This window comes from Vespa crabro, chromosome 1, assembly GCF_910589235.1.
Source record: "Vespa crabro chromosome 1, iyVesCrab1.2, whole genome shotgun sequence".
NCBI lineage: Eukaryota > Metazoa > Arthropoda > Insecta > Hymenoptera > Vespidae > Vespa > Vespa crabro.
Window position 1 is genome coordinate 3,777,123 of NC_060955.1, and position 23,344 is coordinate 3,800,466.

Genomic DNA, 23,344 nt, shown 5'->3' on the forward strand with positions numbered 1-23,344 from the left:
TGAGTGTGTGTCCACACATATATATATAAGCAATTAATTCTATTCTATGCAACAGGTGTTACTTTGCTCGATTTTCTATTAACATAACAAAGTCCTCGATATTTTTTGTATGTAAAAGAATGAAAAATGTTACTTATCGAAAGATTCTTTATGAATTATCGCGAAACGATAAATCTATCGATTAATTCATAATAAAATTATTTTTATCAGAAAAATATTCTTAATACCCATCAGACTAAAATTTTCTCGAACTTTTAAGCTTCTTCCATCGATAAAATACAATATACATACATATATGTATATAGCATATATTGTCTTGAGGCAAATTTCGATCATTAATCTCAATGTAGTTTATCGTTCGTTTTTTGAGAGACAGTACAACGTTTATCGTTAAATTTTCAGGCGAACGTTCGGAAAAAAGTACACGGATGATCGATGAACCATAGAAAATTGAGATTCCATAAATACCTTCGAATAATCCTTTGATATCTTATATTATAAATAATATAAATCTCTTGTTATGGCTATCATTATACGATTCATGAATTCGTTTTTGAAACGAAATAAGACGAAAGAGAGAAAACGAAAGAGAGGAGATAACAGACTGGAGTCGCATTGAACGACGGATATTTTTTTAATGAGATACTTTGGTGCAGAGAAGTAAGATAAAAACGAAGGTAAAAGTACCTTCGAGCGAGATCTTCAAATCGGATCACGTCAGTAACAGTAAAACAGAGTTACGGTTTGAAAGAAATGAAAGAAATACGGAGAGAGAGAAAGAGAGAGAGAGAGGGAGAGAGAGAGAGAGAAAGAGAGAGGAGAAAAAAGAAGGAAAGAAAAGGAATAAAAGAAAATTCAAATAATATTCGGATGAAAAGAAAAGAAAGGAAAAAGATTCTTGTACGGGGACATCTGGAAGTAAATGTAGGAATACACGAATGCATATTTGAGAATCTACAACGCATTAACCTAATTAGAGCTTATGCTATTGTTTCTTAACGTTCTCTTTCTCACCCTCTTTCGTCTTCTACTATTCTCCATATATCTCCACTACCTATATATCTTTCGGATGTATCTAAGTACGTATTACATCTACCTAGAGTTAGAAAACATTATCACTCTCTTTTATGATTATATTGTGAAAGAAACAAGAAATCAAAGAAAAAAAAAAAAAAGAAATTAAAAGAGAACAAAAAAAGAAAAAAAAATGATTAAGATTAATGTTACATTGAATATATCAAAGATGATACTTAATCGATATTACAAGCGTAACTGTGTTTCAACTTCGTTGCAATCCTATCGTATCTTTTCTGAACATTTCACTATCTAATAAAATCCTTTGTCTCTTATATTTTATCATCATTCTCCGTTTGTTCTCAAAGCACCAAAGAAATTATATTTACACGACCTTTTTACGAGGTCATAATGCGCGAACGATAAAATAAAATGGTCCCGAAGCTTATACCGGAAAAATTCCTTACGGACTCTTGAAAACGTAAACAGACACAAAACAGCGATAACGATATCTACAATATATTTTACTGAATATTATCATAAAAAAAAAAAAAATGAACAGAATAAAACACGTATAAAAAAATATTTTTATCCGATCATAAATAAAAAAAAAAAAAAAAAAAAAAATTAATTAGAGAGACTATTTAAAATATTTCATTAATCTACCATGAAATATACATTATACCAAGTTCTAAATCAAAAATACTAAATGATTGATTTAATATATTCATTTGTAGTAGATGCAAACTATTGATTAGAAAACGTTGCAGTAATTCAAGTAGCCAACGAGGAAGTTGACAAGTTGCACTATCGGGTCATTTGCACTGTCGGCCAATCTAAAGCACGGTGATCAACTATCTTATGGGTTAACTACCTTGGCGAGGATTCGAGATAGGCTGTTTCTATGGTTGACCACTTGGCCATGAGCCATCTTTTAACCTCAAGACCATCAAATTACCTCGTTGTTTCGTTACGTGACTCAAAATTACTTAATTTATTATTGGATCTTTTTTTTTTTTTTTTTTATTTAAGAATCCATAACAATTTTTATGTCTTACCGATTCCAATATTTCAATCTTAATCTTCGTAAATTTTTTTTCTTATAAATCTAAGATAGTATATATACATATAATGCATAAAATGCATGCTAAAATTTAAATAAAAAAAAAAAAAAAATAATAAAAGTAAAAAGGATTAATATAAGAAAACTTACCACTCTCATAGATTCATGAAAATTAAATATGGAGGATAAATAATATGGGATCTTTGTTTGGGCAACTTTTGACATTCCATGTCATTGCAAAAAAACATTAGAAAAATGTTAGGGTATGCGTGCTTTCTGCCTATAGAATATAAATATCTGATATAAATATATGCTACGGAATAATTGAAATATAAAAGAGATGAAAGAAGTAGAATAGAAAATTGGTATAGATATATTTCGATTATGTTAATAATTCGACAATACAAATCTTACGTAGTTGTGGATATACAAACTTGGAAATTATTCTAAATTATGGATGATTGGATCACAATGCAATATTTTTTTTAAATACTCATGAAAATAGTACTAATCGATATGCAAATGCCTATCTAAAATACTTATTCGTTATAATCTATGTGCGATTTTTAAATGTCATTAAGTGTATAATTATCAAGTATCAAATTTGTATAAATACTATAAATGTATAATTATTAATTTTCTATAAATATAAAAAAAAAAAAAAAACATGCGTATACTTAATATATATATAATCTAAGTATAACCATTGTATATATCATATAATAGAGTTATATATATATATGTATATGTATACATACGCGTATATTAAATAGCCAATTCGTATACTTAAGCGTCTATTAATTGAAAGTAAATCTTTGGTAAATACATATCTAAGATGATAAAAGGTTATTTTTTTTTTTTTATTTACCAATGGGATGATGCTGTTGGAGTAATCGACTGCATACCTAAGGACGGTCCGCTACATAGTATCAAAGTACGAACGTAATCATTACAAATTCTGATAAATATATAAATCCAAATGATTAATTATCTGAAAAAAATTCAAACATATTTTAATATCTACCTCCACGCAATAAGTGGTGCCAATCTTTCGGTCAATCTTTGATAATTCCTTTCTAGCTCCCGTTGATAATCACGTTGATCTGGACCTATAAGATTCTTATTTCTGCGTAAAGCATCAAGACATTTTTTCGAAAAATCTTTGAAACATAAACGTAATTTATGCTGCAACCTCGAAGGCTGTGCATTTTGTTCTCGTAATCCTGAAAGAAAAACAACCGCTACTTCTGCAGGACCTTGATTAACAGTTGTACCTATACATCCTTGAAGAACCATTTGCAACATTTTTGCATCTGGTGGTTCTTGAGCTGTAGCTGCTGCAACCTGTACCAAACAAATATGAAAATATTTTTGTAGGGGATCAACTTAACTAATTTCCATTATTATTTTTATACGTGTATCATTAAATAAATCATTTGAATACCTCAGCTGTCTTCTTTTGTATATCTTCGATAGCAACTTCAATAGGACTTAATACTATCTGCTTCCTAGCAACCACTCGAATTCTCGTCTTCAAATAAGGAAAATGCGTTGCCACTGTTAATATCGTTTTACGTTTACATTGTTCCCTGAGTTCGCCATGAGCTTTACCTCCGGGTGTAAAAGGCGTTGCGTATACAAAACGTTCTAAAAATAATTACAATTATTAGATAAAAGTAAACACATATATGATAAAAATGTTTCTGTACGCCTGTAATTTTGTAATCGATACAAACTTATATTAAAATTTCTGTGGAACACAGTAGGCCTGTGTCTAAGTTCATGCAATTCGAAATACGGTTCGACATAAGTAATTTGAACATATGCTTTGTCAGGTTCTAACTTCGTTGGATCAACAGGATTCGAATCTTTGATTATAACTATATTTTCTGCGCCAAATCGTTCGGCATAAAAATTTTCCAATCTTGAGAATATTTCCGGAAGTTTTGTCAATGTTGGTTCTTTATAAACAAATTCTTCACCAGCAAGATCTCCAAATCGTGCTCCATAAAATCCAACTCTAAAATACGTGCCAAATACACGTTTCCCGGCTAATTGTTCAACGCGCGTATACGCTTCATGAAGTTTTCTATGAAATCAAAATGGAAGAAGGACGTTATCTTTAAAGGATAGTTCGATTAGTAAATACTTTTGATTTTATCAATTAAATCATTATCCTTTACCCATGAATATTCGCTAATTTTTTGTAATCATGTGCAGCTTCAGCTATTGGTAATAATACTCTGTATACGTCAGGGATAGCTTCATACATGCCAGCAGCTTGAAAAGAACTTGCGGCATGTTCCAAAAGACCCGCTAAACCACTCTCAGAAAAATCTGGTCCTAAACACAAACCCTCTTCTCTCCTCGCTAAAACATCATCGCCAACGGCACTCTCCTCCAAAGCATTTGGTGTCACTGGACTCAAAGCAACGGCTCCTACTGGTCTACCACCACCACCTGGTTCCAAAAGATGAAGATATTCCGCAACAAGTGCTGCACTATGTACGAGACACATTGCAGCTTCTGTATGATTTTTTCGTTCCATGTGTTGTTGTGCCATGTTTGCTAGCCAAGTTAATCTTAGATCTGGTGATCCTTGATATCCTTTCGCAATTCTATGACATTTGATCGAACATATGCTTGTAATATTTATCCTCAAAGATTTAATATGATTAATATTAAGAACTTACCTGTACATTAAGTCCAAAAGCATTTCTGGATCTTCTTGGAACTCTTTCATTTTAACAGTGTCTGATAGTATCATATGCAAATTAAAAAGCAAATCCTTGACTTGCTCCGGAAAACTTGTGTCAGCTAATTCTGTATCACGTTCTGCATATACCAATACTGTTTTTAATGCTCTTCGAAGAGCTCCCTCGCTAGGTGCTCTTCCTCTACCAACTAGAGCCGACAACGACGTTGTAACTTGCATTTTAACTCGTGCAAAATTCTGTCAGGAATATAAATTATTATGTTCACATAATATTTCAGGAATAAAAGTTTTATGTCACAAGACACATACGTTTCCAATTTCGAAATTTTGTCTCATTAATAAATATAAACTAGCCGCTGCATGACTTCTAATAGCGCTCAATGGTGAACTACACCTTGTAAGTAATGTTAAACATAAATCGCCACATCTTTCGCTTTCCTCGTCAAAAAGAGCGCTATGATATTTAAAAACTAAAGCACGTTGAGTATTAAACATATGTTGGAGTACCGATGTGCTTTGATTCCTAGCTAATGCTCTTAGTAATACCTTCAGTACAGCTCCAACTACTGCACCTATTAATTTATTACAAATTTCATAATTACTGTTATAGATACAACAACAACGTAAAGATTTTTAATAATAATAAAAATAATATTAAATGATTTCTTACCTCCTCCTCCATCTGCTTGTACAACTGCCTCTAAAGTATCTAGAACTACAAGTGAAGCTTCAGCTGCTAAGGCACCTTCTATGTGAGCATCTTGCTCCACTGCTCTTCCCTCTGGTTGTTCGCACGATCTTTAATATATTTTAATAATATTGTTTATATTAGTAATGAAATGAACAAAAAAAGAAAATACTTAATATATTATATTTAAATTCAATTTTACCTATAAGGCATTTGATCTTTTCTCCATCTCAATTTATCGCCGCTTGCTCTTTCTTTTCTGCGCAACATCATTTCGCTTCTAGCACTACCCTGACCGAGTATAACATCTTCCAATCTTGAACGAATATCGCTAGTAGCTGCAGCTTGTGGAGGCAATCTTTTCAAAGCTTTTTTACCTTTGTATTCAAAAGCTGCCGTCGCAATATTTAGAACTTGTAATATACTTAAAACGCGTCTAGAACTTAATTCCGAACACCACTGTCCAAGTGCGCTTCTCTCTAAGCCTTTAAGTATCCACAAGGCACACATTAAAAGATGCCTTGTTGCTTCTGAACTTAAGGAAACACGACATTGTGATCCTGCTGTATCAGCAGAGGCTCCGCCAGCTATGGCCAATGCAACCGATTGCGTAATAGATCCAGATTCGTCTGGATAGACACTTTTATCTTTAGAATCCCAATGATATAATTGAGGCAAAGCATCCATAATAATGCACAGAAGAGGAAGATACAAAGCAGCAACTCTAGCTTTTGCTGCAGGTTCAGAATATCTAGGATCGACATCATGACAACCCATAAGATAACGAATTGTGCCAATGGCCTTGTTTTGTAACATTGGATTTGGTATTTCCAAAGTGTTAGCCAAATCGGATAAAACTAGTCCAACTAGAAAATGCTGTTGTCGAAATTCTTGACTCAATTCAGAGAATCTAGCTCGATCTCCAGGAACAAGAGTAGATATTAAACTTCCAGAACTACCAGTGGATGGACTAGGAGATGCTGGAGCGGATCCTGATGTATATCCGGTACCAAATGGAAGATTCAGAGCTACATAATGTTCGTGCGAACATACTGTTCTTACTAGATCAAGTTTCAATGCAAAAAGAGCAGCAGAGTCAGGAATATGCATAGACGCATCTGACAAAGAACAACATGTAGCACGAACGAGAGATAATACAAATCCCCTATCCATGACCGATAATAAATCAGACAGAAAATTGCCAAGACTTGAAATTAAGTTCGATGCTACGCGATTTTCTTTTCCACAACGAGAAATAACTTCTGAGGTTAGAGCTGCAGCAAGTGTTGCTATATCGTCACAAAATTGTGGTGAAAATCTTGATTTTCTTGGTGCTTCCAATATACCCAATTCCGACAATGTTACAACCATAGAACGAACTATTAATTCTAAGAAAAACCAAGAATGAGTTATGGCTAATTCTCGTGCCTGTCCCGTTGAAACCACCCAATGTAACGCTATTTCTTCGTGCAGTAATCTTCTAGATGGTTGACTGTTTATTGATGGAGATTCCTGTCTCATTGATGCCGTTCTATCTAGCCCTCGAGAATGTACTTCCATTTCTAGATCCTCCACAGGCAAATCAGGATTACTTTGAGCTCTCATGACTCCTGGGGTTTGAGATGTTGAAGGTAATGAACATTGATATGCTATGTATGTAGCTAATAATGCATGTCTTCCATGTGCATCCACTTGACCATCCGGTAAATTCGTTATATTGCGAACTAAAAGACCTAGAGCTTCGAAAATAGTAGCTGCTACGTTTAATGACTGAGATGGTAACGTAGGTGGTCGCACTAAAAGTGCAATTAACTGATCTAACAATTGTGGCAACGAGCGAACCAAGGCAGAAGGAGAAGCTCGTGCTAATTCCATAAGAGCTGACTTTAACTCAGATTCCATTCCTGCTTCTCCAATACGTGGTGGTACTTGTCCAGTTTCCAAAAAGCCACAAAGCGATAAAAATCTGTAATCAATTTTTACAAAATTATTCTATTCATAGAATTGAAAATACATTTAAGTTTAACAATCGTAATTATTACATTACCTATCAATATATTTATCCTGTGGATGTACACTGGATACTGGCTCTAATATAACTGTAAAAACTCCTCTATGAGCATCTACCCATCTAGTTCCTGGTAATAGAACATCAGGGGCAATATAAGAATAATTTGCTGGAGGTGGATCTAACATTGCAGGTAAACTGAATTCACCAGATTGAAGATGTCCATCTCTTAAAAGTGGTAGCCACTAAAATAAATGTAGTTTCTTGTGTATATTTTATGTAATTCTATTTTACTGTTCATCTAATAAATCATATTTACCGTATAAGCTACGGCCGTTTCAACATTCGGTTGTTCAGCTTTCTTCTGACAACTAATATGATAAAAAGTAAATAATAAATGATGTTTAGCACCTAAATCAGCAGGAAGTCTGATTTTTATCTCATCATAAAAGTTTGGATTTTTATTGTGATAGGAAACGGATGTGAAACATTCATGTGTCATTTCAGGACAAGAAGATCTTCCAAATATAGCTGTTAATGCATCTGCTTCTTGTTCACCACCCATAAGCTGAATACGAACAGTTATATTACGTGCTGAGCCTGTTCTAGAACTGAAGTTTACCTCCTACATACAAAAATAAAGTATAATATATATAATTCACATAATTTAATATTTCTTTCTTTCTTTATATTATTGATTGAATAAAAAGTCATATTAAAAACCTTTGGATAAACGTAGAGTAGATTACGGTATGTTAAATCTGGCGAAATAACTTCACTAGGAAATTCAAGTATTTCTTTTACAGGCCGACTTTTTTCGTCCGGATATGGTATCAATCTTCTAAGATCAGGATCAAGACATCTAGGTAATTCCTCGGGTCTGGGACTAAGATCTAATTTTAAAATGCCTGGTATACATTTTAATCGTTTCAAATTAGAACCTGGCCGTCGTAATTCGACTAAAAGTTTATATAAATCTTCGTCTCTAAGTCGTTCACTTTCTTGTTTGAAAAAACTTGAAACTGTTAATGTAATAGGTCTAGAATAAATCAAAGTAAGAATTTTAATTATTTTAATTTTACACATATTAACAAAAAAATAAATAAATAAATAAAAAAAAAAACAAAAATAGATTTTTACAATGTACCTGAAAGTATCAAGACAATTAGCAAAATCGTCAGGTGACCAACTCCTTCTTTTATCAGAACTACGTCTTTCTAAAGAACCACGTCGAGTTGGAGTTTCTACCTTTTTTCGCCATTGTTCTAAACCACCTGATTTTCTATCTAATGAACCTGCACTGCCGGTGCTATCTGTATCGCCACCACCACCACCTATAACTCCAGATAAATGAATTGCAGTCCATGCAAAGGGCATCCTGTAACGACCCAATCGTTCGCATGCTGCTACAGCAGCTGCTTTTACCTATGTACGTAATTTTTTTAAATATTTTTGAGAATTATTAATTCAAACGTAAATTCATTTTTTATAAAATTTATATTACGAATAAAATTACTTTTTCCTTGTTTTTATCCTCACGTAAATATGGTTCTGCACACTCTGAAATATCACCCTGTAATACTTTTTCAAGTCTGACAACCAAAAATAAATCTGGACTTGGTTTACTAATACTCATAACGCAACTTCTGGCTAATGTACTAGCATCACTGTAAACTATATGTCCTCCAAGCATTCTTTTTAAACCTTCTGAATTCATATCTACATAGAAATTTTCTGACACCTAAAATATAAAAATATAATTATATTATCTATTAATGACTAAATATTAAAATATATCTAGTATTTACCTTTTTCTTCTCTCTGGCATCATATAATGCAAGACTAGCAAATATTGGTTCAACTTCCAACTCCAATTTTAATTGAAGACATTTTACAAGAATTTTATGAGAAAAAGGATCAGATGGTTCAGGTGCAGCACTAATTTCTTGCCATTCATCATCAGGAGAAGTTGGAAGAGCATATAAGGGAAATAAAGCTTCCTAAAATTAATCTCATCTCAATATCTTTCAATATATTATTTGATAATATTATTATATATATATATATATATATATTTTTTTTTTAATTTTATTACTAACTTGTCTATCCTCAGAACGTTTTTGTTCATTCATTTGATCAATCGTTTCTGGACATACTCTATCCAATAAGCTTGGAAGAAGTGGATCATGTTGAGAATGTCTTAAATCCAAACTTGCCCAAGAACCTCTTGGTGTATCTCCACAATTTGATAAATCTTCTTCTTCATTCGGTGATCCAGAACAATTTGTATCTTCTTGATCTACCTACTCAATACAATAAATTCTTATCTTAAAATGTTTATATTAATAAAAATTATGGTTATATTAAATTACCTCAAAATCTTGTCTAGGGGTATCTTGAAGTAATCTATCTCTAGCAATAGGAGATACTCTTCCTTTATATTTTCTATGTACCATAACCCAATCTGAAGTAAAACTTTCAATACATCTTCTAACATAAGGTGATACTGTATCCCTGTAATTTAAATCATATAATTTTCTATCAATATAATTTAAATGTTATCTTAAATACTTACAATAATTCATATGGCACTATTGGTTCTTCCGTACGAATTTTTCGTTTGACAATTCTAAGCTCGACATCTCCAAGAGGAAAATCTAATATTGGTCGTAATGGATCTCTGTCTAAAACTGATTGATGTTGTACAAGAAATTCTTCATAATCTAATGGCTCTAATACTTCGCACAAAGACATCTTTAAATTAAGAAAAAAAAAAAAACAGATCTCAGTTACATCTTTAAAAGTATCTTATGATATAATTAAAATGAAAGAGAACTTACAGTAGAAGAAAAACCTGAAATACTACTACCACTTTTTGATAAATCTCGTGAATATGAGGTAGAAATAGCAATTTGTCGTCTTACATCCGCTGCATGCTGTTTGCTCAATTTATGAGCAAAAGCTCGTTGAACCGAAGACATTATAAATGTCTTTGTAAAACACTCTTTTGATGAAATTCTGTAATAATTGATAAATGATTTAAGTTAATATCAAGAATAATAAAATTCTTTCAAGTTTAAAAAATGATTAAATCAATAAAATATAATTTGACATAAATTAAGTATTTTTTTAATTTTATATATGCAATAAAATTGTACATATTTTTTTTTCTTTTTTTTTTTTTTTTTTTTTATAAATTAAATTAATCAAAGCAAGAAAAAAATAATAATTCTTAAGTATTCTATAATAACTTCGAAATTTATGATTAAATTAAAGAAAAAAAAATGATATACTTTTACAAAGATAAAATTATTATTTATATTAATTCATTGAAAATGAATTATGTTAATATTTAATGAAAAAAATCTATACACAATTTTTTCTATTATTTTGAAACACCCACGTTAAAAGAACATATCTTGACAGGTCCTTCTATTCAATTACCATTCATATTACTATCATTGACAAATACATAGTTACATTTTGCTATCACCTACATGTCTACACCTACATCTCCTTCCATCCTAGAATCACAAAGCACAAGGGCTCGATTTTTTAGAAGGGTTTTGCCATGGATAAGATATAACATAGACTTAATGCTCCTTAATATTTATCCCTTAGATATCACAACCTATGTTACCGACAATTCACTAAAAACAGTTGGAAACGTCGATATTAACAGATTGACCGCCATGCTTATTTTGACAGCCCATGTCACATGGATTATATTATTTATTTGTATTAAAAAAGAATAATAGAAAACTGAATTGAATTATAGTATTAAATTGCATGAAAATATGATATGTAATATATTTATTTGTCTATTTCCCATCGATACCCATTGCACCATAAACAGAAGAGAAATTGTGTAACAAACATTTATACCGTATCATTTTGTTTTTTATCGTAATTATTGAACTTTACTTGTTGAGCAATATAACAGACAGATTTTTTTATGCACATGTATTATACCATTGTACTGTAAAATTATTTTCATTATCAGAAATACATATGTCATCTGAAGAAGTTTTGAGTGATTCATCAAGTGAAATATACAGATCATCTACAATTAAACGTTGTAGAGTCATATCTGATGATGAAACTGAAAGTGAACATGAAAGTGACTGGTATGCAGATAGCAATAATAGTAATCAAATATGGTTTAATCCAATTGGCAATCAACCCAATTTGAAATCTTTTTCCGGCATACCTGGTATCAATGTATCAAATAATAAAGTTTTAGAATGTAATTCACCAATAGATTTTTACTCATTATTTTTAAATGAAGAAATAATCCAGATGATTGTAAATCAAACTAATCTTTATGCAAACCAAATGATGAAAAGAAATCAATCCGAGCGATTGAGTAAATGGATTCCTACTAATATACATGAAATTAAACAGCTCTTTGGTTTAATTATGTGGATGGGATTGGTAAAACTTCCAACTATACAACTTTACTGGACGAAAGATGTTTTATTTGCTCAAAGTTTTCCACGTACTGTGATGTCTCGCAATCGATTTGAAATATTATTGAGAATGCTTCACTTTGCAGACAATGAACAAATTAGTAATCCAAATAACTTATTGTATAAGTTACAAACGTTGATTGATACATTAAATAAAAATTTTAAAGAATATTATAATCCTAGTGAAACTGTTTGTATTGATGAATCTATTATACCACTCCGTGGACGAATTATATTTAGACAATATATAAAAATATTTAAATTATGCAGCACATCTGGATATACAAATTCTTTTCAAGTATATGCAGGGAAAACTACAAATACAGAAGAAACAACACCCATAAGTGTTGTAATGTCTCTATGTCAAAATATAATAAATCTTGGACATACATTATGTACAGATAAAAGATATACAAGTATTGCTTTAGCTGAAAAATTACTTTCCGTTGATACACATTCGATTGGAATTCTTCAAGTTAATCGTCGCGACATTCCAAAAGATATATTGTCAAAAAAGCTACAAAGGGGTGAAATAATTGCAAGAGAACATAAAAATGGTATAACTATTTTGAAATGGAAGGATAAACGGAATGTACTCATGCTTTCAACTAAACATTCTACAGAAATGGTTACAGTTACTGGCCGAAGGAATAACTGTATTAAACCAAAAATTATTGCAGATTATAATATCAGTAAATCATATGTTGATTTATCCGATCACATGACATCATATCTCAGTCCATTGAGAAAAGGCCAGAAGTGGTATAAAAGACTGGCCTTTGAACTTTTATTTAATACCTCTGTAATAAATGCTTGGATAATGCATAATAATATAATAAACAATCGTATATCTATTTTAGAATTCCGACAAAAATTAGTTAAACAATTGACGGAACATCTAAATGATACTGACACATCTTTGCCTAGAATGCAACTTACCATTAGAAGGCATCACGAAATAAAAAGCAAAAATGGAAGTGCACGGCAAACTAGACGACGATGTAAAAGATGCTATGAAGAAAATGTGAAGAAATTTGGTCGAGAATTTGCAAAAAATCGTACAAAAAAAGTAACAACATTTTGTGGAAATTGTACTAGCAATCCTTATTATTGTTTGCCATGTTTTAATACAGTTCATCGCGATCTACCCATTTAAGATCATTTTTAAAATTTTCATAAATAAAATTATTACATCATCTACCAATGCATTTTATTATTGCATTATCTTAATGCTATTAAAAATTGACAAGACTTGCATTAATTATATAATTACAATAATAATGATAAATAATATTTTAAGATATTTATCATATGTCGATCATTAATGGTAAACGAAAAATAAACGGAAAGCTCAATGACTTGTGAAATAATATCATTCGTAGGCGGAACGCATTGCTGATAAATCAACGATGACGTACAAATCTTACGATGTTTCACACTCTTATTCATATTGCCAATTTTTTGACTATGTATATTATATATACGTTCGTTCTGTTCCAACTCTTCAAGAATATATATAATATATATAATACATATATATATATATATATATATACACTCCGTTTGGAACGCGAATAAGTTAATAATATGATGGAATGATTCCAAATATATTTTTAAAACATTATAAATTCCTTTCATCTTTTCATAAATCAGCGGTTCCTTAAACTTTATGAGTTCGAGGACCTCTTTCCATATTTGGCTAAACCACTATCTATAACCATTATTATAACTTTATTACCTTTATACTAGGTAAGAGAAAAGCATTTTCATGCATAATATATTATATTTAATTTTCACAAGATTATATTTTGTTACAGTGTGGTCATTGAAATTACCAATGCCCTACTAGATTTATAAAAAAAAAAAAAAAAATATATATATACAAAAAGTTGACTGCAATACAATGATTTCTTAAACTTTTTTGAAATCATATCCAAACTCAATGGTTTTCAACTTTAATGTTTTTTTCTAGCAAAATTAAAAAAAAAAAAAATTAGATTTTATAAAAGTAAAAAATTCTAAACAAGGAAGATCTCTCTCTCTCTCTCTTTATTCTTGTCTCATTAATAGTTCTTCAGAAAAAATTCTATCGACTGTATAAATTTGACTTTACATAGAGATAAATAAAAATTATTAACCTCAAAGTATTTGGTATTGTTCCTTTTGTAAATGTTCGTGTATATGCATCACATTGATGTTAGACATTGCTATATTTAATATAAAACTTACGAACTATTTTATGTTTGAATTTAATAAAAAATAAGAGGGTAGAGTAGAACACCATTCGATTATTTTTTAAAGCTGGACGAACAAGGTGTAAGCAACCAGCTTAAAAAAATATGCGCACGAAAAAGGACAACATAGGGAAAACCTTGTGTCCTTCTTCAACGCTATATTTTACTGACAGGTTGCGTCAGGGTTGCGTCTCACTGCACGGTGAACACCGGGCATCTACCCTCCTAAAAATTACTTACAATTATTGCCCTATAATCTATTATCGTTGAATTAATCGTTTGCGAGATACTTTGTAATTGTATGCGACATCTGTTGACACATTTGGCAAAACTTATACAGGATGTTTACATTCATATATAAAATAATTTAATTATAAAATAATTTATTTAAATTTTCTTTTCTTTTGAAAGGAAAGGAAAAAAGAAAAAAAAAATATATATATATATGTAATTATATAAAATTATATAAAATATATAACAAAATATTACTTTTATTCAATTTATTACAATAATTTGGTTCTTTTTATGGATTGTTATTACGTTATCTTTTCTCTTATTTTTTTTTAATTTTTCTTTTTTTCTTATTATCATGATCACATAAAAAATAATAATAGGAAAGAAACCAGGAATAAATTATACCTATCGCACAATAAATCGAAATAAGAGCTAAAGGTAAAAACGGTAGTTTATCATTAAAAAAACATTTATGTAATATTGATTCATAAGCAGCTATCAGTGGAAGTATACTTACATATAAAAATTCATGTAAATGCAAGAGAGATTTTTTAAATTGATATTGTAATATTAAATTGCTCGAAAATATATGTAATATTAATAATAATAATTTCAAAGGGGTTAAATTGTCCGGGTAAAGCAAAGGTAAAAGTGAAGTATATCCGGCACTACTTAGGATTATATAAATGCGAGCATCATTAATATCCACTGCGGCAAGAACACTGCAACAGATAGATCAATTTTTAATTGCATATTTTAATTTCTTTACACGTAATTACTGCAAAAAAATTTTTTTTTACCATAATGGTATTATTGCAGTCAAAACAGCTTTTTCATGTACGTGCCATCCAAATATAAAAGACGTTAAAGCACAAAGGATCAAGCAGCGAAGAAAATGCTTTGAAGTAATTGCAAATTTTTTGCATAATAAAACATACAAAGCTGGCTGAAAAATTATATTATAAATACATTTCATTATTAAAAAAAATTTTTATTTTGAGTTATGAATATTTTATTTTGTATGAATATTAAATCAAAAACTTACAAGCATTCCTATAAATGTGAGTACAAATGTAGTAATAGGTTTAGGCGTAGGTAAAACAATAAATATTTCTTCTTGTACTAAACCTCCAGTCATTATAGCAGATTTAATTATTTTTATCCATCCTAAATATTTCAAAATTATAGATAATATCTTATCTGTGATAACATACAAAGCCCATCCATTTGCAGCCCAATATGCATGGACTAAACCTCTTTTAAAAGGGAATAGTCGAGAAATAATCTACATTAAAATATTAATTTTTAAAAATATCAAATAAATTTTTGTGTATATAGATAACACCATAAAACAAATATTTTTTATTCTTACTTGTGGTAGTTGATTTATAAATGGACCAAATGAGAGTACAAAAATAGTGGCAATTATTGCTGCTAATATAAAAATCCTTTTAAAAAATTGACCATTTTTTATACAATATGATTTCAATAACCAAACTATATATGCTGGTGCTACATATAAATAAATATGTTTAAGATTTAATAATATAGCAAAACAAGCAGCTCCTTGCAACATAGATATCTGCAAGTTATTATCATTAATAGTTGTTAGTCCATTAACATAATATCATTTATAATTTACCTGATCCCATGTTTTTGAAACTTTAGCAATTGACAATAATAAAAAGCCTAATAGAAATCCATTATATTGAAAATGTATATGGTCCACTATCAGTAATCCTATATTGCACAACGACAGAAATATAAAAACGCAGTAACTGTTATAAGATTTATAAAATACTTCGCCTAATCTATAACAATATTATATCATTTATTATTTATGTTTGATTTAACTGTTTAAAAGTTTAATATGGTATACTTACTCTCTTATGCCATAAGCAAACATAAGATCGCTAAGTATAACTGTAGTTCTTTGAAAATAGACAGTGGTAGGTGAAGCATAGTTCAAATTATCAATTTTGACCATTTCTTCGTCGAATAAATAAGCTACTTGACTAAGGGCATATTCAAACCATGCAAAAAACGGTGGGTAGTCTAATGTCCATTGAGATTTGGCATTAATATACCATTCGCTAATAGGTAAACTATATGTTATGGCCAACCAATTACGATGTACTTCAAAATCAGTAGAATAACTGAAAATGAATTAAATCATAAGAGTTTATAATAAAATAAACATATATATATATATATATATATATATATAAAATAGACACATATACATCAACAATAATATATAAATGAATATATTTGTAATTACTAGCATAACATGAAGAAAAAATAAATCAGTTTTTTAAATAATTTTTACAAAACTACCTACTAACAAGGAATTAATAACGCTTTGATACATGTTATTAAAACAAATGTACGTAAAAGTACTTTATCCATATTCCATTTTCTATTAAATTGTTCTTTTTGGTCCATTTCTTTTGGATTAGAAATATTATCAATTTTAGTACCAGTCATCTTTTAGACCTGTAAATATCATTACTATATATTTTTAACGATAAAATGCAATATTGATAAATATATGTTATGTCTATCATATAACCGCAAGAATTACATGATAGTGACGTTATGTGATAGTATTATTGTACGACGACAATATCGACTAGTACAGACACATGATTAGAATCTATAATAACATTATTACGAATGTATTGATATTAAAATATATAGATTAATAAATGAACGTAAAAAATGATAAATTAATTAATATATCATTAAAGAGCAATAAGTACTGTTGAATTGTTAATAAGAGTTTTATTAAGTCGATTTAATTATCTTTTGTTTGATCTTAAAACTACATTATCGATAGGGAAAATATTATTATAGAAATAGTTTCGTGAAAGACCGCTCGCTTCGTTCTGGCGCTCGTGATTCTGTTAAACGAAGTTGATTGGCTTTCGGCTAGCAACGTTCATTACTCTTCTAGGAAGTTTCGAGAACGGTTCCGAACCGTAATATTGGTGGGAGAGCTACGCGTTACCACAGTTTCTTTAAATCTATTGCACAGTCGGAGAGGACGTGTTGCACTGCGAGTACGTTTCTACGAACGACTTTTCTGCTGACACAGGTAAGAAAAAGAATACAACGGTATCCTTGTTGAGGATAGCTATATTTTATTTTTTTTTTTTTTTTCGAAAGAATTTCAATCTACGAATTCGATGGATCGATCAGGATAAACATATATTTTTCTTCTCTTCGAAGAAATATTCTCGTGGGGAAGAAAGAAAATAGGGAAATAGACCGAATAATCGAGATTTCTCTTTGCGAATATACATCGTCTTTCGCCTCGCGAAATTGCTTCGTAATGGTTCTCGAACTAGTACTACGAGAGAGAGAGAGAGAGAGAGAGAGAGTAGAGAATATAAAAAAAAAATAATTGATCATACGGAGATCGCGTGATAGTTTTCTATATACAATATATATATATATAAAAAAAAAATAATGCCTTAGAAAATGATAAAACGTAAGTACGAAAATTTTAATAGTTTTATCGAGCTAAATTCGATAGTAATTCCCTTGGTTGAGCGTGCTTTTTAAGCGCCCTGCGAGTTCAACGAAAAATGGTGGATATTCTTGCGTGAGTCTCTACGTCAAATCAGTATCGAACGAATTTGCGAATCGTCGGTAAGGTTCGTGCATATGACTGATCGCATGCGCGCCTGCGTGTCTCTCTTCATAGGAATCATTATTTTCGTTCGTCTATAGAGATATGCTTTTATTGAAAAATCGAATTTAACATATATTAAATAATTTAATATTAAATTCGTATGAATTTCTTATTCTTTTTTCCTCCTTTTATTTAGCGATATTAACTTACAACGCGCTTGTGTGTTTCTTTGTCTCTCTTTTTTCTCTCTCTCTCTCTCTCCCTCTTCCCCACTCCTTCCCTTCCTTCTCCCCTCCCCTCCCTTCCCTCCTCTTCTCTACTCTTCTCTTCTCTTCTCTTCACTTCTCTTCTTTCCCACTTTCCTTCCCTGCCCTTCCTTTTCCCTCTCCCTTTTCCTCTTGCCATCAACCTGTCTCTTACTCCTTCTAACTCATTCGTATCGAAGCGCTGCTTCCTTCACGTCGTACGTTGGCTGGTCTATGAAAAAAACGTCGAAGGAAAAGGAAGGTTCTGGAAAACGTAAAATCTCTCTTTGTTTCTATCATTAACATTTAAATATATTCATTATTGCGCATTTAACGACGCACATTTTAATTATCTATTCCGCGTTCATTATATTACTTTATTGCACTAGCTTTATTCGGTCGCCATTTTGAAATCAGATTTGTTGGATCGTCCACATGGACAACGTGTAATCGCTAAATATTTCTATTGATAGAAAAGTCATACGTTAGTAGTATTTTCGACCCTTTTTCTTCTCCCTCTCTCTCTCTCTCTCTCTCTCTCTCTTTCTTTCTCTTTTCTTTTTTTTTCACCACGTTTATTTCTACGAATTCACACTTTGTGTTGCCGTCCATTCTGACGTGTCGTCATCGCAACGACGTCAACTCAAACGTGCTATTTCACTTTTTATCTACTTTATCGGATTGCGAAGCCTAGTAATTACGCGAACGGTTTAAATATACTTAGTTTATTGTATATCTCGAAGTGGATCTTGAATTTCGTATTGTCTGTTTGTTAAGGATCAAGTGTATTAATTTCTATTTGTTTAATCATCTTTATACATTCAAATCTTTATTTATTTATTTATTTATTTATTTTTTCTTTTTTTGTTTTGAGGATAATTCAAGGTTAGAATTTTGGAACCTATTTGATTTATTTTTATAAAAGTTTTACAAGTTCATAAAGTAAGTTTCCCTTGACTGCTGTTCAAAGTGATCATTATTTAAATTATTGTGGGAGTTTGTGAGATTATAAGCTCAAGGTCATCCTGTTGAAATTCTTACATATATATCTCCAACATTCATTTGAATTTTTTACATATTGATTTTTTATTATTTCACGCTATTAATTAATAAAATCTATTAATTATACAAATTATCTTTTGAAGTTTAACGTAAATAAAGAATTAAATTCACCTTAACTATTTTTATTAAATGATTATTAAATTGATTCGTAAATGACAGAATTAATGTTAAATTAATAATCATATATTCGTATAAGATATTATAATCGTAATAATTTCTTAGAATAGAATTTTTGCGAGAGAAATATATCCAATAAAACATTTGTATCTCATTAAATTAATATCTTATTGTTTTCTAGCAGGAACAGTTGTGTAATATTTCACACTTATTGGTCATTATATCGAAGAACTTTATTCAATCAAAATGGTGAAGGAGACTACCTTTTATGATGTCTTGGGCGTGAAGCCCGATTGTTCGCCAGAAGATCTAAAGAAAGCTTACAGAAAACTTGCACTCAAATATCATCCTGATAAAAATCCTAATGAAGGAGAAAGGGTTATTATCTATTTCTTAATGCTTTCCTTGAATTTTATGAAAATTATTTAAATTTTATTAAATTTTCCATAGAATAATTTTATCTATATATTAAAATTAATTATATTTCAGTTTAAACAAATCTCTCAAGCCTATGAAGTTTTATCTAATCCAGAGAAGAAACGCATTTATGATCAAGGTGGTGAACAAGCCTTGAAAGAAGGTGGAATGGGAGGAAATGGTTTCTCATCTCCTATGGATATCTTCGATATGTTCTTTGGTGGAGCCTTTGGTGGGAGAAGTGGTAGAAGGAGGGAACGAAAAGGTCAAGATGTCATACATCAGCTCTCTGTATCGTTGGAAGAGCTTTATAATGGGACTGTCCGTAAACTAGCATTACAGAAAAATGTCATTTGTGATAAGTGTGAAGGTAAATTGATTAAAATTATGGTATATTAAATTTATTATATTAAAGTTAATGTTCTTTTAATATTTAATATTTACTTTGCACTTAGGTATCGGGGGTAAAAAAGGTTCTGTAGAACAATGCACATCGTGCCATGGAAGTGGCATGCAGGTACAGATACAACAGTTAGGCCCAGGAATGTTACAACATATGCAAACAATGTGCTCTGAGTGCAAAGGTCAGGGTGAACGCATTAATCCGCGTGATCGTTGTAAGCAATGTTGCGGAAGAAAAACTATAAGAGATAGGAAAATTTTGGAGGTACATGTTGACCCAGGTATGATGGATGGACAGAAAATAGTTTTCAGTGGAGAAGGTGACCAAGAGCCTGAATTAGAAGCGGGCGATATCGTTATTCTTTTGGAAGAAAAAGAACACGAGGTGTTCAAGTAAGTAATTAATCATTGTTTTGATAATAATAATAATAATAATAATAATAATAATAATAATAATAATAATAATAATCTACGCGAACTTTTTCAATTGATTTTAATTTCGTTTAATTTATTCTTAATATTTGAATTTTAGACGATCGCGAAATGATTTAATAATGCGAATGCACATAGAATTAGTGGAAGCACTTTGTGGTTTCCAAAAAGTTATTCGTTCCTTGGATGGTAGAGATTTGGTTATCACCTCTCTTCCTGGTACGGTAACGAAGCATGGTGACGTTAAATGTATCCTAAATGAGGGTATGCCAATTCACAAGGATCCATTCACGCATGGCAAACTTATCATTCAATTTGTTGTGAATTTCCCTAAATCTATTAATCCAACTGTAATTCCAACTCTCGAACAATGTTTACCTATGAGAGAGGAAGTATTAATTCCGGATGGAGCCGAGGAGGTTATCCTTACCGATTTGGACCCTGAACAGGAACACAGGCGGAGAGATCAACGACCAGCGTATGAAGAAGATCAGGGAGGTCCATCACGGGTCCAATGTGCCACGCATTAAATTTAGTTATTCAGATCTTAATAAACATGGCCACTTTCTCATTTCAAACTATTGTCCCATTCGTTCGATTCTAAGTCATACATAATAAAATGAAAAAGAATATACGAATAGACGGATATTAAGAATGAGAGTATCCTTCGACCGCAGTGAAAAAGAAAAATAGAACAAAAGAAAAAGGGGGAAAAAAAAAAGAAAAGAAAAGAAAGAACGTAAAAATAAAAAAGTATTTGAATATAATCGATATTTGCGCATGGCCGTAAGGAGAATAACGTTTATAAAACAACAAATCATGGGTTAATATGGGCGTGTCATCGAGATATATTCAATGTTTTATTTATCCGTCATCCCATAAATATCAAGGCATTGTACATTTTCGTAAACAATGCTAACTCGAATCCGGTAGTAATGCTTACTGTAGGTAATCGCTAATGAAGTATACTTATCACTGAATGGTACGATAAAAGAAAGTAAACAGTAATGATTTAATATAACATCGCATTAAATTAGTCATAAATTAATAAGTAACTTATCGCAAAGTGTTGTAACATTCAACTAAAAAACAATCTTTGAATCTTTTTTCTGCAATCAGACATTTAGTGGCTCTCATTTAGATATCGGTAAACGTAATAACATTACGGCCGCGTGATGTTGATTACATAAATCAGGGATGGGCAATTTCTATGCTGCGGGCCATGTACTACGGTTCTCGCCATTAATCAACCGGTTCCCCTTCCCCCCATTATTTCAATTCATTTATCCACCACTTTATACTTAAAAACTATACAGTTTTATAGGGTACGATGATATGATTAAATATTTGGGGATCGTTTTTCTTTTCGATATTACTGGAACAAGGCAAGTAGGATTTAGAGTCCTCATGTGGACCATTATATAATTGTCCAATCCTGATATAAGTAATTTGTATTGAAGTATATAAAATCCGTACTCTTCGTTTATTGTCATTAATTATTTAAGATTCATGTCTGTCTCGGTACGAAATAATAAAGTGTCGTCATAGCAAAGTTTATCGCTAAATGCGATAACACATTGAGATGTGGCGTTAGAAAATCACAGAAAACAGCTTACAGTAATAATAATGGGACATTATTCCATATAAATAGTATTTCAATTTATGCGTCTTCGAGAAAGCTCGTGATCTAAGAAGAAAGGTAAATAAAAGGTTGCGGAGAGAGAGAGAGAGAGAGAGAGAAAAAAAAACAATGAATCACGTTCCTGTATGTATGGACAAATGCGCGTATCGTAAAACTTTATTTGTGTAATTTCGTGACATTGTTTCTAATATCTTATATTTATAAGAATAATCAATACTTTGACACAGAAGACCCGAGATGTTTCTTTTTTCGATGGATATTAAAATACAATTGGTTTTAAAAGGCGTGTCAAGATTTTTGACTCCTTGATATATCATATTGTAATTATCTAAATCTTTTATTCACGTCTATTAAGTTTATAAATATAATTAGAGAGAGAGAGAGTGAGAGAGAGAGAGAAAGAAAGAACATGTGCGGAAATGACTAGTATATATTTGTATAATTTAAAAATTGACGTGCGCGCTTTGTGTCACCAATTTTATTATGGAGAGAAATAAAAGTTGCAGACAAATTTTTTTTTCTTTCGATTATTGTATCGTAATATCGACGATATCGAACGAAAGGAAAAAAAAAGAAAAGATATAAAAAATTGGTCGACTATCTTTGTCCGATCACGCAGAGATTTTTGCAATATACATTGTCATTTCCACAATAAACATAATCAATGAAGCTAAGTCGTACCATATATTGAAATACAATTTAAATACATTCGCGTAAATTTATATGACACGTAAAAGTATTTATCACTTCACTGTCGTATACTACAGTAAGCTATAACTATAAAGATTTGCAAATAAATAGTCGCATATTTCTTGTAATCTTATTTATTATAGACAAATTGGTGATTAGTCATTTTTTGAGGCATCTGAATAAATTGGACGAAGCATAACGTATAATAAGTAACAAATTCGTTTGCGTTTGCTACATTCTTCACCTAAATTTCCTTAAACCTTTTGAGACATTT

General features: G+C 30.8%; 4 protein-coding genes across 12 annotated transcripts; 2 read left to right on the forward strand and 2 right to left on the reverse strand.

Annotated features, from left to right (window-relative positions):
• Positions 1-2,436: 2,436 nt before the first annotated feature.
• LOC124432223 (dedicator of cytokinesis protein 7) lies at positions 2,437-14,232 on the reverse strand. Of its 4 annotated transcripts, none has more exons than XM_046980975.1 (20): positions 14,097-14,232; positions 10,330-10,507; positions 10,065-10,243; positions 9,862-10,003; positions 9,589-9,792; positions 9,298-9,489; positions 9,006-9,230; positions 8,637-8,914; positions 8,213-8,528; positions 7,809-8,114; positions 7,529-7,734; positions 5,684-7,447; positions 5,464-5,591; positions 5,103-5,365; positions 4,771-5,030; positions 4,261-4,695; positions 3,814-4,166; positions 3,522-3,724; positions 3,102-3,421; positions 2,437-2,996 (listed from the first exon to the last, which is right to left on the reverse strand). In XM_046980975.1, the coding sequence occupies exons 2-20, from the start codon at positions 10,468-10,470 to the stop codon at positions 2,942-2,944; spliced, it is 5,970 nt and encodes a 1,989-aa protein (XP_046836931.1). In that variant the 5' UTR covers positions 10,471-10,507; positions 14,097-14,232; the 3' UTR covers positions 2,437-2,941. The 4 variants fall into 4 exon arrangements, with proteins under 4 accessions (XP_046836931.1, XP_046836904.1, XP_046836922.1 ...); XM_046980948.1 differs by lacking the exon at positions 14,097-14,232 and adding an exon at positions 10,987-11,120; XM_046980966.1 differs by lacking the exon at positions 14,097-14,232 and adding an exon at positions 10,970-11,092.
• On the forward strand, positions 11,501-13,114 carry LOC124432699 (piggyBac transposable element-derived protein 4-like). The gene has a single exon (XM_046981792.1). It carries the CDS (start codon positions 11,501-11,503, stop codon positions 13,112-13,114), a length of 1,614 nt encoding a protein of 537 aa, XP_046837748.1.
• On the reverse strand, positions 13,037-17,171 carry LOC124432243 (probable dolichyl pyrophosphate Glc1Man9GlcNAc2 alpha-1,3-glucosyltransferase). 2 transcript variants are annotated; one of them, XM_046980998.1, is made up of 8 exons: positions 17,011-17,171; positions 16,764-16,922; positions 16,310-16,582; positions 16,069-16,237; positions 15,799-16,008; positions 15,472-15,711; positions 15,227-15,372; positions 13,037-15,148 (listed from the first exon to the last, which is right to left on the reverse strand). In XM_046980998.1, exons 3-8 carry the CDS (start codon positions 16,411-16,413, stop codon positions 14,746-14,748), a joined length of 1,272 nt encoding a protein of 423 aa, XP_046836954.1. In that variant the 5' UTR covers positions 16,414-16,582; positions 16,764-16,922; positions 17,011-17,171; the 3' UTR covers positions 13,037-14,745. The 2 variants fall into 2 exon arrangements, with proteins under 2 accessions (XP_046836954.1, XP_046836945.1); XM_046980989.1 differs by lacking the exon at positions 17,011-17,171 and having other exon boundaries at positions 16,768-17,004.
• Positions 17,172-17,366: 195 nt separating this feature from the next.
• On the forward strand, positions 17,367-23,287 carry LOC124432254 (dnaJ homolog subfamily A member 1). Of its 5 annotated transcripts, none has more exons than XM_046981010.1 (5): positions 17,367-17,523; positions 19,669-19,865; positions 19,977-20,274; positions 20,360-20,699; positions 20,839-23,287. In XM_046981010.1, exons 2-5 carry the CDS (start codon positions 19,734-19,736, stop codon positions 21,266-21,268), a joined length of 1,200 nt encoding a protein of 399 aa, XP_046836966.1. In that variant the 5' UTR covers positions 17,367-17,523; positions 19,669-19,733; the 3' UTR covers positions 21,269-23,287. The 5 variants fall into 5 exon arrangements, with proteins under 5 accessions (XP_046836966.1, XP_046836984.1, XP_046836974.1 ...); XM_046981028.1 differs by having other exon boundaries at positions 17,373-17,523; positions 19,672-19,865; XM_046981018.1 differs by lacking the exon at positions 17,367-17,523 and adding an exon at positions 18,429-18,582.
• The last annotated feature ends 57 nt before the right edge of the window (positions 23,288-23,344 follow it).

Bases quoted from the DNA above. Each gene is read 5' to 3' on its own strand.
- LOC124432223 (XM_046980948.1), bottom strand. From the start codon at position 11,078: ATGTTATATCTTATCCATGGCAAAACCCTTCTAAAAAATCGAGCCCTT. The intron at 8,529-8,636 runs GTACATTGTAAA...GATTTATTCTAG, and splicing joins AATTGTCTTGATACTTTCAG to ACCTATTACATTAACAGTTT. The intron at 3,725-3,813 runs GTTTGTATCGAT...AATTATTTTTAG, and splicing joins CCACAGAAATTTTAATATAA to AACGTTTTGTATACGCAACG.
- LOC124432699 (XM_046981792.1), top strand. From the start codon at position 11,501: ATGTCATCTGAAGAAGTTTTGAGTGATTCATCAAGTGAAATATACAGA.
- LOC124432243 (XM_046980989.1), bottom strand. From the start codon at position 16,913: ATGACTGGTACTAAAATTGATAATATTTCTAATCCAAAAGAAATGGAC. The intron at 16,238-16,309 runs GTAAGTATACCA...ATATTGTTATAG, and splicing joins TTTGCTTATGGCATAAGAGA to ATTAGGCGAAGTATTTTATA. The intron at 15,712-15,798 runs GTAAGAATAAAA...ATTTTAATGTAG, and splicing joins TTATAAATCAACTACCACAA to ATTATTTCTCGACTATTCCC.
- LOC124432254 (XM_046981010.1), top strand. From the start codon at position 19,734: ATGGTGAAGGAGACTACCTTTTATGATGTCTTGGGCGTGAAGCCCGAT. The intron at 20,275-20,359 runs GTAAATTGATTA...CTTTGCACTTAG, and splicing joins CATTTGTGATAAGTGTGAAG to GTATCGGGGGTAAAAAAGGT. The intron at 20,700-20,838 runs GTAAGTAATTAA...TTTGAATTTTAG, and splicing joins AAAGAACACGAGGTGTTCAA to ACGATCGCGAAATGATTTAA.